This window comes from Drosophila gunungcola, assembly GCF_025200985.1.
Source record: "Drosophila gunungcola strain Sukarami chromosome 2L unlocalized genomic scaffold, Dgunungcola_SK_2 000007F, whole genome shotgun sequence".
Taxonomy (NCBI): domain Eukaryota; kingdom Metazoa; phylum Arthropoda; class Insecta; order Diptera; family Drosophilidae; genus Drosophila; species Drosophila gunungcola.
Window position 1 is genome coordinate 1741043 of NW_026453162.1, and position 17302 is coordinate 1758344.

The 17302-nt window shown below is 44.5% G+C and overlaps 2 protein-coding genes and 1 pseudogene across 3 annotated transcripts in view; all 3 read right to left on the bottom strand.

Annotated features, from left to right (window-relative positions):
- Positions 1–877: 877 nt before the first annotated feature.
- On the bottom strand, positions 878–8807 carry LOC128253097 (uncharacterized). Its single transcript, XM_052981247.1, has 2 exons — positions 8614–8807; positions 878–1847 (listed from the first exon to the last, which is right to left on the bottom strand). Exon 2 carries the CDS (start codon positions 1615–1617, stop codon positions 1018–1020), a length of 600 nt encoding a protein of 199 aa, XP_052837207.1. The 5' UTR covers positions 1618–1847; positions 8614–8807; the 3' UTR covers positions 878–1017.
- On the bottom strand, positions 1936–7291 carry LOC128253208 (uncharacterized; annotated as a pseudogene).
- Positions 8808–9092: 285 nt separating the features above from the next.
- The window catches only part of LOC128253195 (tiggrin), a 55553-nt gene continuing 47343 nt past the window's right edge, over positions 9093–17302 (bottom strand). For both annotated transcript variants that reach the window (XM_052981418.1, XM_052981419.1), the window contains 2 exons: positions 9313–11304; positions 9093–9255 (listed from right to left, as the gene is read on the bottom strand). In XM_052981418.1, the coding sequence (XP_052837378.1) occupies positions 9193–9255; positions 9313–11304 (2055 nt within the window). In that variant the 3' untranslated portion in view covers positions 9093–9192. The remainder of the gene's footprint in view (positions 9256–9312; positions 11305–17302) is intronic.

Below are 17302 nucleotides of genomic sequence, written 5' to 3' on the forward strand. Positions count from 1 at the left end.
TGAAAACAAATCGCTAACGTTGGGGTCACCATGAAAATTTAATACTATTTTGTATTAAGGAACGCGAAACTTGTGACTGCAGTAGGTTTGAGACGATTTTTTTGGCGATAATTTGTGTAAAAACTTTTGCGAAAGTACGACAACGGAAAGGGAGTGGTTATGCTGAAGTTCGATTGATCACTAAATTTAATATTCAATTTCTCTTAGAACCTAACTTATGCTAAGTTGGCGAAAGACAGGGCGAATTCGCAAGAGCGAACGGACGAAATCTTTATTGGCTCCCGCTCTCGCCCTTTAACTAGTGACTTCAAATACAAGCGCCAAGTGCGCAAACAAAGGGTATATTGTAATAGTTGAAAAGTATGTAAAGTAAGTATAAAAACCTTTAATAAAGCATTTAAAAAGTCAGTGTAAATGACGTCTGTTTGAAGTATTCTTTTAAAGACTCTTATCACAAATGAAGTGAACTCCAGACTAGTGGTGGTTGGTCTCCGTCCCATAATTCCGTCCTGATGTGGAGATATATTTTCAAAAAGTTTTTAAAATAGACGACAACTTAGATACACCTCTTAGTACTTGTCATTAATTGTAATATCTTTCATGTGAAAAAAGGAAAGGTGATTCGCATTAATTTTGAAGTTAAATAATTAATTTATCAAAACAATTACATGAATATATGTGAACGTAGAGGGGGATGGCCGAGTCCTCTGGAGGTTCCTGGAAGGTGCACAGGTCCTGTAGTTGAATGACGAGTCGTAGGTGTTTCGGTGTTTGGTAGGGGTGTGGGCGCAACCACTTTTATTCACTATGAAAATCGAACTAACTATTCTAACTTATTCTAATGCTATTGAGAGCGCAGTGGAGACTTCATGGAGACTTCGTGGTGGGGAAAAGGGAAGCTGGGTGAGAGCGGAGAGCACATGGGGAGAGCGGAAAGCCGGGAATACCGGGTGCTCCTTCGTGGCCTGAACATTCCGCCCCCCTTGCAAACGCTAGCGTTGCAAAAGAAGATGGCTTCTAAGGTTGGTGGCAGGCGCCGGAAATGATCCACCCAAAAACCGTCTTCTGGGCGACCGGCAGTCCTTCGTCGACCATCAGGAACCCCGACTGGATCACCTTGGGGTACACGTCCGCCCCAAGAATGACAGAAATTGTGGCGGGAAGATAGAACCGCTCATCCGCGAGCTGTATGCCCTTAAATTTGGTACGAACGGCGTCGTTGAGTGTCCGAGTCGGTGTGCGAATGCTCACCTTGGCCTCCATCTTGGTTGTCCCGCATTTGGACTGTATCGTCGCGTTGCACACCTTGTCGTCACCAACAATGGTCGTTGGCAACCGAAATGCGGTGGCCCGAGAAGCGTCGATGCAGCTCACTGGTGTGCAAGGGTCGATTAAAGCTGCGGTCTCGAAAGTCTTGCTTCCGGTCTTCACCATCACCGAAGCAGTCGGAAGGACGTTGACGCTGTGACGTTGTAGCAGCGATGAAAGCGACGGAGCTGGTGTAGGGGACGCTGAGCGCTGCCTTGACGTAGGCGTCGGGCGATTTGGCTTTTTTTTGGATTTTTGCCGGCGCGAACGCTGCGCAGCGTGTGGTGGTTCCGTTGGCACTTCTTGCATTTTCCACTGCGACAGTCAGCTTTCGAGTGGTCGTGGGCAAGACAGTTCGAGCAATACTTGTTTACCAAGACTGCACGAAGCCGCTTCTCAGCGCTCAGCTTCAGAAACCTGCTACACTTCCGTAGAGGATGGACTCCCTTGCAGACTCGGCAACGGTAGGATTTAATACCTCGAGTACGTCTGCCGTCCAGGGGTTCTTCGGTGCGTGTTCGGGGAGCCTTTTTTCTGATCTAGATCATGGATGAATGAAGGTGAATAAAGGGAAATCATATTAGGAATTTTGGATAACAACTTAGGACTAAAAAAATGTGGGCCAATTTATTGTGGAAGTTTTGAAGGCTCCACAGGCAGAAGTACGACTTTGGTTATTGGACGTTTGACAACCCCGCGTGCCGTGTGGATGTCCACTACACGGACATTGCCATCGGCTCCTGGGAAGACAGAGTCAATTCTGCCGAGCCGCCACTCGTTGGAAGGCAAATTCTCGTCCTTTATGACAACCATGTCGCCGACGTGAAGATTCTTCGCGGGGGCCTGCCACTTATTGCGCTTGTGAAGTTCTTTAAGGTATTCTTCCTTCCATCGCATACGAAACTGCTGATGGAGAGCCTTTAGATGCTGCCAGCGGTTGATTATAGACCTGGTGTCCCCTTTGACTTCTGGTTCCACGGTAGACAGAAGAGGTCCTCCAACAAGAAAAAGACCTGGTGTCAGGGCCAAGAGTTCGGTAGGGTCTTCGGACATAGGGGAGAGTGGCCTGGAATTTAGGCAAGCTTCAATTTTTGCCAGAAGCGTCGAAAGCTCTTCGAAAGTATATTTTCGAGTGGCTGTGGACTTATAGAACAGTGTTTTAAAGCTTTTAACACCAGCTTCCCATAGTCCTCCCATGTGAGGGGCTCCCGGAGGTATAAATTGCCAGGTGAGCTGCTGATGACCATAGGCATCTGTCACAGACTCTTTTACAGCCTGAAGGAAGTCGCGAGAAAGCAAGGCGGCAGCGCCAACGAAGGTTTTTCCGTTGTCAGACTGGACTTGTCGAGGACACCCTCTCCGGGAAACGAAGCGAGCGAAAGCGGCGAGAAACTTCTCGGTCGTGAGATCAGAGGTAGGCTCTAAGTGGATGGCCTTGGTGGAAAAACAAACGAACACTAACACATATCCTTTTGTTATGAGACACGCTCTTCCGGTATAATTTTTAATTTCGAATGGGCCGGCGAAGTCCATTCCCGTGTACGTAAATGGTCGGGAGAACGACGCACGGTTTTTCGGCAAAGTGCCCATCTACTGTGTTTGTAGCCTTTTCTTGTAGATCACGCATACCTTGCAGGAGTTTACTATTGCCTTTACTAAGTTCTTTAGTTTTGGTATCCAGTATCTTGACCGAATGAGGCGTACCATTAACTGGTTGCCGCCATGGAGGGTTATGCGATGAGTGAACTGGACAAGTAGGCGAGAAAGTGGGCAGCTATATGGAAGGATAACTGGATGCCGTTCATCATATTGAAGGCTGTCGGAGGCCGTCACGCGACCGCACGCTCTTATCAGACCATGTTGATCTTTGAACGGGTTCATGCTCAGGATAGAACTTGAAGAAGGCACAGAGCGCTTTTCACTTAAGCAGTGATAATCATGGGAGAAGTCTCTGCGCTGAGTATTCAGAATAAGTAGTCATTCCGCGGCGGAAATTTCCGCCGCTAGCAGGTGCTTATCAGAAAGTGTTGCTTGTTTTTTGCATCGCTGGATGAAACGATTGACATAAGCGAGAACCCGCAGTGCTTTGTCGAACTTGGAAAAACGGTCAAGGAAATCTTTAGACGGAATAGTTGCGACGTGGGACTTAAGGGGACGTTTCTCTAGCTCGGTCGCTGGGGAATTGTCGTCCTGACTTGCCCATTGGCTGCGTGGCTTTTGCAACCATGCGGGACCATGCCACCAAAGAGGATTGTCGACCAATTCCTGAAGTGCTACCCCTCTGCTGGCCAGGTCTGCGGGATTGTGTTTGGATTGAACAGGCGACCACTTCTCGGCCTTTGTAGACTGGGTAATCTTGGTCACCCTATTGGCAACAAAGGTAGTCCACTGGCAAGCTGGCTTGTTTAACCATGCGAGCACAATGGTGGAGTCTGTCCAGCAGAAGAGTTCGGATGTGAGTATTGGCATACTCGGAAGAACACTTGCTGCCATTTCAGCCAGTAACAAGGCCCCGCAAAGCTCTAATCTGGGAAGCGATACCGTTTTTACCGGCGCAACTCGCGTCTTTGCAGTGAGAAGGTGCACCATAGTCGTATGCCTCACTTCCACTCGTACATAGATCGCAGCACCGTATGCCGTTTGAGACGCGTCACAAAAACCGTGATGCTCGACTCTGAATTCTGGTCGGAAGGAGACCCACCTTGGAATGCGGATTCGATTCAAGGCGGAATAGCTTTGTAGAAAGCACTGCCATCTCAGACACAGATCACTTGGAAGTTCGTCGTCCCACCCCAGGTCCTGCAGCCAAATCTCCTGCATGAAGATTTTCGCACGCACTACGAAGGGCGCGAGCCACCCTGCAGGGTCAAACAATTTGGCAATTTGTGACAGAACCTGGCGTTTTGTAAGGGACGATTCATCGGATAATTCGGGCGGAACAAAGAAATATTCATCAGATGTGGCTTTCCAACGGACACCGAGCGTTTTTGCCGTGCTTTCGGCATCGATCTCCAGAAAATCGGAGCGCAGAATATGGTCACTCGGAATGTGAGCCAAAATATCCTTATGATTGGAAACCCAGCGGAGTTGAGGGCAATTTGTAGCTCTTGAATCGAGAGCCGAGCGTCTTCTTTAGAGTCGGCGCCAGCTAGGATATCATCTACATACATAAAATGACGAATGACATCACTCGCTTTAGGATGGCTGTGTTGTACGTCAGTGGCCAGTTGTTGAAGCACGCGAATGGCCAGGTACGGAGCGCAATTGACTCCAAAGGTGACCGTTTTCAACTCGAACTCTCGGATGTCCCCATCAGGATTACGGAACAATATCCGCTGGAAAGGCGTGTGCTTCGGATCTACCCAGATCTGCCGATACATCTTTTCAATACCGGCGCTAAACACGTATTGAAAATACCGCCACTTTAGGATTTGAATGGTAAGGTCGGACTGTAAGACTGACCCAGCATTAAGGATATCATTTAAACTGGCCCCATTCGCAGGAGGACTGGATGCGTTGAATACTACGCGCAGCTTTGTAGTAGTGCTCTCAGGCTTAAGTACGGCATGATGTGGAAGGTAGTAGCTGGCGAAATCGTGGGTAGGAAAGACCTCTCTCATATGGTTCAGATCCAGATATTCTTGAATCACTGAGTCGTATCGTATCTTTAGCGGAATGTCTCTTTTTAAGCGTTGCTCGTTTCTCAAAAATTGAGATAACGCAAAAGACCTGGAGTACCCTAACCCTGACCCGGGATGTTCCGGGTCGCGAAAAGGTAGGGTTACAACGTATCTGCCGTTCGCATCTCTCGTGGTCGTTCGGAGAAAATTATCTTCGCAGACGGAATCGGATTCCTTTACCAACTTTATTGGTAGATCCTCCACCTCCCAGAATTTGGTGAGGATTTTATCTAAGCCATTGTCGTACGCTTGGGAAATTTGCGTAGAGAAGGTGGCAATCTGACTCTGGGTGGAAGCGGATACTGGCCCAGTGAGCACCCACCCGAAAATTGTTTCTTGTCCAAGGAGGAGCCACAGATGTTGGTTTTTGCCCCATTTAGGAGAACCGAAGGCAGAATGTCGGCTCCTATCAGAACATCTATCTGTGCGCTCTCATAAAACTTCGGATCCGCCAATGGTAAATCGGGAAGATTTCGAAGAAAGTCTTGCGGAATTGGGTAGGAAGGCAGATTCCCTGCCAGTTGAGGGAGGACATAGGCTGACGTCTCTAACTGCAGAGCGGGCCTACTTGGAGATCTGATTGTAAAATGACAGAGCTTCTTGGACTGAGCGGACACTGTCTGATTTAAGCCTGAGACTTGGGCTTGGACGACTTGGAAGGGTAATTTGAAAAGATTGAACAGACGCTCTGTTACAAATGTTGCTTCGAATTCTGAGTCGATAAGGGCACGAGCTTGGAAATTCGAACGCAGGTGGCAAATATTTATGATGGCTGTCCCCAGCAGAACCGATCTTGCACCTGACGCAAAAAAGACTTGCACTCCCGACTGGTCATCGGAAGCGGCTGAGCCTTCTGTCGAAGTTGCTGGTCGTGACATGGGAACATCAGGCCGACTTGGAGGGCTGGCAAAAGGGTTGCTTCGGTGCAGCAGTGTATGGTGGCGACTGCGGCAGGTGAAGCAGCTGTGGGTGCTTGTGCAGTCCCGAAGCTGGTGCCCTCGGGCAAAGCAGTTCAAGCACAATTGCTTGTTTCTGATATAGGCGGCCCGCTCGTCTACTGTCATTTGGAGGAAACGTGGACAAGTGCGTATAGGGTGGCTTTCCCTTGGGCACAGATCGCAACGTCTCGGTTTCGGAACTATCTTAGTCTCAGAATATATTCTGCTTAAAGACCCGCTCGCGTTCGTTGCTTTGGACTGCGAATGAGGGTTCGATGGCGCTCAGTGAGAAAGGTGTTCAGGTCAACCCATTTTGGAATTGCGGCTTTATCGTGCAAAGACTGCTCCCATAAGGAAAGTGTAAGCTTGGGGAGCTTTGACGAACACATATAGACAAGAATGCAGTCCCAATCTGTAATCAGGATTCCGGACAGTTCCAAGGCGTTCAGACAGCCTTGAATCGTAGTTTGCAGTTCCTTTAGAGCTGCCCCAGATTCTTGCGAAATCGACTGGAGGTTGAAGAGGATTTTAAGCTGGCTATTTACTAGCAATCGCTTGTTGTCGAACCGCTCAGTTAGGTTATCCCAAGCTGAGCGAAAGCCATCGTTGGTGAGAGGGGAATTTGCGATTATGGCATGCGCGTCACCGCTCGTTTTAGCGTTTAAGTGGAACAGCTTTTCCACAGGCGTGAGCCTTGGATTATTTATATATATCGCTGTAAAAAGGACCCGGAAAGTGGGCCAGCGTAAGTAATCGCCTGAGAAAACCTCTGTGTCGCACGGAGGCAGCCGACAGCCAGAGGAGATATAGTTCTGGGCAGGGGCTTGAGCTTGAGCTGGCGGAGCTGTGCCCTGTTGGATTATATCTGTGAGCTGAGCGGCGTATCTCTTATACACTGTATAACAGTAGTTATACTTTGACTTGAGAATAAGCAATGTGGAAGCTGCATCCTCGCCTGCTGCCGTAATGCACTCTGAGCATACGTCGAACTCTTTCTCCACCTTGTCCCATAACACTCGGACTTGCTCCCGACGGATTTGGAGCATGGAAACGCTTGGAGTTTCGTTCCCAGGAGTGTTGGTTCTGCTTTCGAGATCGCTTAGACGATCTGAGACCGCAATGAACTTATTTAAAGCTAACTCGTAAGCAGTTGAAGCCATTTTTTGTATGGATCGAGTCACCCTTGAACTGGGTTTGGCGTTTGGACTTAATGAACTTGGAGTTTTTGGCGTAGCCGGCTTCACCACGATGCTTGGTGGGCTCTTGGAGCTTTTGGTTGCCAGCGGCGAGAGCGTGGACTTGGTTTTGCTCAAGGGGGAAGCAGATACCTTTTTCTTATCGTCTCCACCGGGCATACTAAGACCAAAAAACGCTCGCGAATAGCTGTGGATCTCGCCACACTATGTTTGTGTCAGTTTGGATGAAAAAAAATTCGGAATTGTAGGTGTGTGGAACGATTGGAATGGGGCACGCTACTTGAAAAAATTGTATTTTTGAGTTTTTATGGACTCTGACTTTTCCGGAATGTTGGAATTGGAATTGGAATTTTTCAATTCCCAGGCGAGAAAAAAAACAAATGTTGATTTTTGTGCATAAGCCTCCTGTTTCTTTTTGCACCTCCGCCCATGAATATAGTATCTCGGAGTTTTTTATGGACTCGGGCTTTTCCGGAATGTTGGAATTGGAATTTTTGAATTACCCAGACGAGAAAAAAAAACAAATATTGATTTTGTGCATAAGCCACCTGTTTCTTTCTGCACCTCCGCCCAAGAATAGCTGAAATCAAATGTTCATATATGTATTTTGGTCAAATAACCATATGTAAGAGGCTGCACTGTAAATATGTATTTTCGCTCAGAGTAGAATATGTAAGTATGAAGCCTCTGTAAATATGTACACTCGCTCTGAGAAAAATATGTAAGTATGAAGCTTCTGTAAGTATGTGTGCTCGCTCAGAGAAAAAATATGTAAGTCTGAAGGCTCTGCAAATATGTATTTTCGCTCAGAGAATAAAATGTAAGTAGATCAGAGAGTAATATGTAAGTAAAAAATGCGATTGGACAATTTTGTATTTTATTTGCAGCGCCGACGGGAAAAATGTAAATGTATGGTTGCATGTAATTTTTTTACCAGGGGAGGTGAAACATAGTTAATATTTCTTGCCGGCGGGTATGTGTAATGTTTGTAATTGTGATTTTTTTTGTTTTGGAGATAAGTGGACAGTAGAATGTATGTAAATGTGAATGTAAAATGTAACTTTTTGAGCGGAGGCTCTACACAGTGAAAAAGAACAAAAACGAATGGGGGCCAATATTGCCGATACAATTTAATTGAAAATTGTAATATTTTTTCACTGTGGCACGCGCAAAAAATTAACACTTTTTTTTAATTTAGGAGTTTGTAAAATTATTCGTAGGAATTTTTTGGAAAATTGCAGGTTGATGTATGAATGATGCACGGCCAACTGGACTTAGAATTTTTGTACATTAATATGCACAAAGGGGGGAACGATTAAGATGGCCGCACACAAATTGCAAGTGGAAAAGTGAAAATTTGAAGTTATTGATTGCCGTAATGTCGGATTGAAATCGGAATTTGATTTGACATGAATATCATCCAGAAAGTAAGACGAAATTGTATATTCGAAACACTTACTGGAGACCGGCAATTAGTAATTTATTTCGTACTTATCTTGCTGTTGTATGTTGAAGAGGATCGAGCCACCGAAGCGGGGTATAAAAGAAAAATATCCGGCTGAAGGATCAAAAATGAACGTAGAGGGGGATGGCCGAGTCCTCTGGAGGTTCCTGGAAGGTGCACAGGTCCTGTAGTTGAATGACGAGTCGTAGGTGTTTCGGTGTTTGGTAGGGGTCTGGGCGCAACCACTTTTATTCACTATGAAAATCGAACTAACTATTCTAACTTATTCTAATGCTATTGAGAGCGCAGTGGAGACTTCATGGAGACTTCGTGGTGGGGAAAAGGGAAGCTGGGTGAGAGCGGAGAGCAGATGGGGAGAGCGGAAAGACGGGAATACCGGGTGCTCCCTCGTGGCCTGAACAATATGTTAAATATGAATACGAAAATGTTATTTTCAGGAAAGTGTAACTATTAAATTTGAGTGTCATTTATTTATTTATTATTAATAAAGGAAACATTTTGTAAAAAATATTACATTTTTTTAATTAAGACTTTTTTCAATTGGTATCTTTAAAAACTAGACTTAGTAACGTACGTCCGTAAATGGCAGTTATTTGATTTTATTTTTAGCCAAGCTTTCCTTTAAGCTTCTCCCAGAATGAGGGCTCTGCGGTCGCTTCTTCCTCCATCTGTAGAAAGAGATTATTAGCTTATTTCGGCATGTGTATGACTAATCGAATACTCACTTTCGAGGATTGAGGTTGAAACTGGATCTTGCTTTTGGATCCATTTTGATCTTCAACTTGAGCTTGCTGCTGCCCAAGATCCTCAAACTGCTGGTTCCAGTCCGGGTCCTCAACCTGCTTTTGCTGTTCAAGACCCTCCAGATTTCCGTTCCATCCTAGATCCTCCACCTGCTGCTGTTCAGAGGGATCCTCTTCCTGTTGTGACGGTTCATCCCCAGCCGACCGATTCCACTTTCCCATGGTTGCAGAGGCGCTAGCAAAGGATCCGGCGGCTCCCCCGCTTGCCGAGGACGAGGCTGTGCCTATTGGTACGTTGAAGTTGTATTCCTGACGCCGGTACTCGTACCCGCCTACTGGCCCACCCTTGTTTTGTGGAACAGGCGTGGATGTGGACATAATGGGAGAGGGATGCGGAGGTCGAGGAAGGCTCATCTCGCCCTCTAGACCCGGTTCGTCACCCTCGTCAAAGGTCTCCCCGTAGGTGTGCGGCGGCTGGTCACCGCGTTCTTTGGAGAATATTGGTTTGTAGACAGCAGTGGCGTTGGTGCTCCCTGGATCCAGAACGTATCCACCGTCAGCGCTGCTGCTTATCGGTAGGTCAATAAGTCCCTGACTAAGCAGGAAAAGGGTTCGACGCCATGCAACCAACTCGTCTCCAAACTTGCCGTATCTACTCTGCAAACGCTTCAGGCACCACTGGTGACGCGATTCCCACTTTTGGACTTCGGTGACAGACATAAGGGTGCGGTGGTTCTCGTAGGCTAGATGGAGCAGTTCACCCTCGCGAAATTGTTGCAGGTCACTCTGCGACATGCCGTAGTATTGTGCCAACTGCTTTATGCGCTCAAGTTCCTGCTTCTGCCAGTCCTTGAGCTGCTGCTCCGAGATTTCATACCTCTGAGAAAAGTCTTGCAGTAAGCGGGAGTTTTGGCTCTGCCAGCTCATTAGCTCTACCTGCGTCATGTTTTGGTTGCCGATGAAATCGTAAAGGCGGTCACGTTCCCGCTGCTGCCAATTAGTAAGATTGTTCAGACGGCGCTGCTCCAGCAACTGCTCACGGGCCATGTTGCCGATAAAAATGCGTTGCACTGGCGCTAACTGAACCAGACCCACCTGATAGAGGTGGGCCAATTGCGTCTGGAACTTCATGTCCTGTGAGATGAACTCAAGGAGCTCTTGCTCAGTTATTACTATGGCGGTTGCTACTTCGCGTAAGCGTTTTCGCTCCTGATTGCGCCAGTTGTTGTCCGGACGTCCAGTGTCTACGAAAAATCCCATGTCCGAGAAACGAAGCAGCTTATCCTGAATAAATAGACGCAGCTCTTCCACAGTGATTCGATACTCTCGGGCCAGGACTTGGACGTCACGTAATAATTGATTTTCTAGAAACTTTCGACTATTGCCCTGGTTTTTCAGGGTTGCTAAGTAGATCCGTTTAATTTCAGGACTCTGCCACCAAAGGCCTTGACCGCGGTCGATCCTGCGCTGCTTCAGCAGTTGATTAAGCTCGTTTTGGTACCATCTTCTCAGCTCCTCGACAGTCACATGATATTGAGCAATGACATCCTGGATGTGCTTCAGATCGTTTTCCAGTCGGAGTTCAAGCTCCTCGATGGTCCACCTCAGCCGCATGCGCCCTTGCTGGTTGATCAGATCTTCGATGTGTAACCGTTCATTGTCTTGCCAAGCGGAAGTGACTAGGCCCTCGTTGCTAGCACTCTTTTGCAGCCAAAAGTGGATATCTTCGATAGTCACGTGGTACTGGCGTGCGATCTGCTCAAATATCGGCTTGTTACGAATCAAATAGCTCTCAAACTCTTGCCTAGAGAATGGTCGCTGGTGGGTAACACTTCGAAGACGCGCCACCAGTTCTTCTTTCCAGGAGGAAGACTTGTCTTCAACCCATATTTTGCCAATATCCTCGTACTTGACGTTGTCCTGCGGACGATCTATGACTCCAATGAGCGAAAGACGAGCGGCTTCTTTTTGAACCTGTTTAAAAAAGGTGTTAAGTTATTTTAGAATTTAAATTTACAATTAAACAATAAATAAATCTAATAAATTGTCTGTCATATCTGCCCAAATTTGCATAATGTTTTTGCTGTTATATATAACTTTGTCAACATTTAACTAATCCCAACATTTGTATATGTTACATTTTAAAATTGATTTAAAGTCCACCAATCTTACTGTCAAAATGCTTTAACTGTTAATTATTGTTGTAATTACTGTTAATTATTAACAAACAGTAAAATAACCAAAAATTGTACATTTAAAATGCTCAAAACAAAACAAATTAGTTAAAAATAGAACGAGAACCGCTTTCGACTTTTAGATACCCGTAATTCTGCCACCTCCGGCAGGTGACGCCAGCAAAGAATTTCGCTAGATATAAAGTAGAAAGCATTATATTTTATAGAAAACATATAAAGAGATAACGCTTGCAATGACATAACTGATTATGTTTGATTTAAATGGCTTCTAAAATAGTTGATCGATTTTAAAAAATGTTTGGTGTGTCGATAGATATAGACCGAGTAACCACATACCATTACTTTGCAGTGTCGGAAACGCTTAATTCTTATAGCAAGACGAACGTAAACCAATTTTTACCAAAGGATTACACTATGAGTACCTTAATCTTTAGTTGTTAAGTTAGTAAAGTTATGTGAGTACAGCTTATTAAGCATCCATCGATGAAAGCGCTTTCGGCGGCGGAAAGCTGCTATTTGGAAGGAACTTAAAACTGTATTTATTTAAACATTTCCCAAAACCTCTAAAGGAATTCTCGTACTTTTGCATGGGATTTCTTCTTTGACTTTTTTTTTGTTACTTTAAGCCTAATTCATATTTAAAACTACCAAAAAAACTCCAAAAAAGCCACACATTCCTTATTTTTACTCACTCACTAGATAACTCACTCTATTCGCACACCAAAGATTAATAGAAAAAAACAATAAGACTAATTTAATTCCATTGATTTTTCCACATTGCTGCAGCTTTTGCTGCTTAATTTCTGGTCGGGCCTAAGGATTAGGCTATATGCAGATATTATGCCCCTTCTCGTGGTGCAACTCAGAAACCTTCAACGGCAAGGTCGACTTTGGCGAAACGCTCGATCTCGCGCCGGACACTGCTTTAATCGCCGGTTTCTTTTGCTCTGCTCCTTCTCCTTTTGAAGCGGCGATTTTGCTGGCTTTTGGCACTGCAGCACTGGCCTACACCTATGCAAGAAATTGAGCCCCCTTAGAAAATCTAACAGACCTCATTCGCTTCTTACTCACCCCTGACTTGGCCGTAATCCCACTAATGCTGGGCTATTCCTTTTGGGCTCCTTTGCCGTGATACTTGCTGTTGGTTGCCTCGCCCGATTGAGCACTTTTGCTTTGAACTTTATATTAAACACCACTTCTTGAGCCAACTAATCACTTTGGATGCCAAACTAGGAATGGCACTAATGACGCTGCAATAAAGGCGGCAACCTATCTCCCCACCTAGTTGGAGAAATTCTCTCACTCAGGGATTGTCTGGCAATTCGCCCTGTTTCCCGATTCATCTTAACCAGGCCACCGAGATCAAGATGGCCGATTATTACTTTGCATCTAGATGGCGTGGGACCATCTGCAGCTGCACCAAGCGCTACAGGTTCATGAAACAATATGCCCGCGATCAAAAAGATGTGGTACCTAAAAACCTGATTGACCAGGAATGCTGAAAGAATGATACGCCAAATAGAAATAGATAAAAATTTGCAGGCATTGGAAATATTAGTTGACTCATATGACAAGCCAAAACAGCTTGCGACCACAGTTATTAGTGGATTGCTGGACCAGAACTATATCTAACTATTATAGAATCCCTCGCCTCGTTAAAGGGCCCAGGCATTCACGTTTTAACTAAGGATCCATTTTTTGTCGTGATGCTGTCAAAATAAGCTGGTCATACCAAATAGGGCTTTGTATGAGCAAAACCTTGGAAGCTCTAAGTCAATACAGCCTTTGCATACAATGCTTGATTTCCTTGACCAAAGAATACGAATTTTAAATACAGGAAAATCTGAGGAAATGTCGAAATCAAACAATTTGACGTGTGCATCATCAACAAGGGGCAAAGTATATTCTGTAGGAAGGAATGTGAGGAATTGAAACCAGAGAGGTATTCGAACGGTTAAATTGGGTACTGAAACTGAAAATATGACATTGAAGCTCCACGAGGGTGGTTTTACACAACGAATTGAAGCATTGTCATTACCCCATATATCAGCCGATCAACCGCCCAATCAGATTATATAAATTTTTGACCCAACCATGTCGAAAGTTGTTTCACGAGAACTATGACATGGGTGTCTGATGACTTTCCTTCTGCTTGCCTGATTTTGTATAGTTCGATTGCAGCTTCCGTTGAGACCGGAAGCATTTGGACTGGTGCTAGATTATATCTGATTTTATTGAGTTGTTCTTTTAGTTGCTTCGGAGAGTCCAGAGGACAACTAATTGACCGATGACTAATATCAGTTAATAGGTTTGTCTGTTTGTATTCGTTGCAGACTGGAGGTTAGCAAAATCAGATGAGCTGTTAATACCATGTATGCTTGCTTAAGGTGTTCACCTTGAAATTTTCCGTCCTTTAGGCGGTTATCAGTGGCTACCCTGCTCCTTTTGATGTTTTTTTGATAGTTCATAGTTAGTGCTACCCACTATATTCTACACCGGAAATTAAAAATGGACTTGCTTGTGTGACTCGTCTGCTGTCAGGTTTCCCATGATCTTTTGCATCAGTTTGGGCCTGGTGCATCCAGAGCATTGTTCGGCAATAAAATGTTATGCTTTGATTTGTAAGAAGGTGCTGATTTTTCTTTCCACGGATTCTTATTACACCATCCTCGTCCAGTACGGTAGACAATTATGCTATGCGGCACTTATAACGTTGTAATTGGTGTAGTTCTGCAGCAAACTCTATTTGTTGGATAGTACGCAGAATTAAGCTTTGAGCGCGATGCAGGTCTCGTGAGGTTACCGTTACCGTTGTTGTTGTTGTTTTTTTTTTGTAGCAGAAACGCGCTAATCGCTGCAAATTATGGAATGAATTGATGGGCTTGCAGTTATAGAGTTCTGGTCCAATTGTGTTTGGTGAAATTGGTAAGCTTATATATTTTTTTCTTTCCAGCGGTGGACCATTAGCATGTCGAGCCATGCAAAAATAGTGGTCCGTAGAACCACAGATTATGATCGTCTAGTTTTCTGGCGAGGATACCTCGTGATAGGACATTCACTGCATCGTTCGCGGATGATACGTGGCGGCATTGAGCTTGACTTATTGTACATATGTTGATGCTGATGTATTACTACATGATAATACCACCGTGGAATCACTCCAGAAGTATACTTTAATGCTAGAATTAAAGGACAGATTCTTTATGACCCTTTCGGTGAGTTTGGCTTCTAACACTGCAGCTTATAGTTCCAATCAAGACAGCGTCTGCTGCGCCTTCGGGGCTACTCGGGACTTTGAGCAGAGTAGTCGATCTGAGACCTGGTTGTTTTGTAAGATGATTTTTTTGCCTTAGCCACAACCGGTGCCAGCAGCCCTAACGGATTAAAGATCTGTGCCAAATCAGAGCAGACAATTCTTTTTGTGATGTTTGAAGAGTGGCCATTTTGCAATATTTCACATAGTTGATCGCATCCATATAAGACCCAGCGTTCTTACGTGATGTTCAACGGCTTCGTCAATGCTTGCGTTGTGAACAATGTCATTTTTGGAATTTTCTTCTATTTTTTTTTTTATTTGAGCACATTTTGCGGAGCTTGAAACCAACAGGAAGACAAATTTGTGTCAAGAATCTGAATAATTCCATCAATCTTATCTGCTCCTGATAGGCAGTCGTCCACGTAGAAGTCATTTCAGAGCTGATCCCAACGGATACTTTTCTTTCGTATCATCGCTAAGTGGTTTAAACATTTTGTTGCCAAAAACGAAGCAGATGTAGTATCATTCGATACTCTTAAGTTCTTCCGACTGCGTTTTTCCTTCTCCAGCCTGCGTATTCCTTGAATAACTTTGAATTTTTCAGAGATAATGATAGATTGGCTATTATATGGGGTAACACAAATGCTTTATTTCGCTGTGTAAAATCACCATACTGTAACTTCACTATATGTGAATCCCTTCAATGTGGCATCGTAGAGCTTCAACGACAACATTGAAACCATTCATTCAGTGATCAGGTTAGTTTGTGATTCAGAGTCAAGCAGAGTTCTGAAATAAGCGTATTGCCCACTATTGGCTTGCACTTCCACCTTGGCTGTGGCAAGAAGGTTGTAGATATTGTTGTTCGCCGCACCCACAGTTGGTGCTTGAGGCTCCATAGATCTTTATGCGTTTTCAATATAAACAAGAAAGGAAGCAACCTTCGGCAAGCCGAAGGTCATATATCCTTGCCGATATTGGAAAAACTAAAGATTCTTGAAGACATTAAAATTATGATTTACTTGCGTGTATGTTTAAAAGCTTTGAAGCTATGATGATTTGCAGCTCAATTATTTGAGTTCCTATGGCAGCTATATGATATCGGCAAGCCGAAGGTCATATACCCTTGCAGCTATTGCAAATATTTAAGATTCTTGAAGACATTAAAATTATGATTTACTTGCGTGTAAGAGCTATACGCTATAGTCGTCCGATTTTGATGAATTTTAAGCCGTAATTCTGAAATATTTAAATATTACTATATGTCGAAGAACTAAAAAAAATTAAAAAACAGCAAAGTTATAATTTTTTTATTTGTTTTTCTGATCGTTCCTATGGGAGCTATGAGAACCGGTTCGTTCCGACTTATATACTATTTACCTGCAATAGAAGATCGGACGGTCAGACGGACATGGCTAGATCGAGTCTCCCAGTGATGCTGATGCTTTATAGGGTCGGAAACGTCTCCTTCACTGCGTTACAAACTTCTGACTGAAATCATAATACCCTTGTAAAATTCTTAATCGACTACCAAAAGTCGATGCCTGCCGCAGCTCCGACATACGCTCATAACTGTAAGCAACAGTAATGCAGCAAGCCTCTAAAAAATTCAGACGATCAAATGTTGGAAACACCCAAAGCCCGAAATAGAGCCCCTTAAGAATCTTGACGAGCCACCAACACGTCGAATAAAGTAGTGATGTGTAGCACTATGTTAGCAGTTCTGGCACTAATGCTTATTTTCCCCTAGCACTGGCACCGCTCGGATGGCAGTTTCAGAATGGACACTTATCATTTTTTTTTTTTTTTTTACATATGCATTTTATTTATTGAATAAGTATATAAAATCTTAAATTAAAAAGCTATATCTGACAGTCAAGTTGACTGACGCGGGATGTAAGGGCTCTAATAACTATTGCTGAGCTGGAAGGTCATTTCGTTGCAATCGGGTCCGGTTGGAAACCCTGGCTAGGCCCCTGGCGAGCTGGTTTGGATGAGATGTTAGCTTGGTGTGGTAGGACGCCTTTTGTTTCGAAATTTCATCTTTTACGGGTAGAACGCCAAGATCTCTGTGGATGTTGTCGTTCCGAACATACCAAGGTGCCCCAGTGATAGTTCTCAGGATTTTTGATTGTGCTCGCTGTTTCCCCACAATTGGGAGCCGTAAGTACAGACTGGCTTAAGCGTTGAATTGTAGAGCAGGACCTTGAAGTCCAGGCAGAGGGGGAGCGAGCGTTTATGAGTCAATGAAGGCTATTGGATTTTAGTTTTAGATGAATTTTCTTAGCTTCTATTTGTCTCCGCCATGTAAGTCTCCTGTCTAGGTGGACGCCAAGGTACGTTACATCGTCAGCTTGTGGAAGTGGCGTGTTATTCAGAGTTAGCGGGGGACACGTTTGTCTGTTAAGAGTAAACGTTATGTGTTTACACTTTTGCGCATTTATTTTTATACGCCAGTCTGATAACCACCTCTCCACTACCACGAGATGATCAGCTAGTAGTGCTGTTGCCTGAATTGGGC

Coding starts and splice junctions, on each gene's coding strand:
- LOC128253097 (XM_052981247.1), bottom strand. CDS start 1,617: ATGCAAGAAGTGCCAACGGAACCACCACACGCTGCGCAGCGTTCGCGC.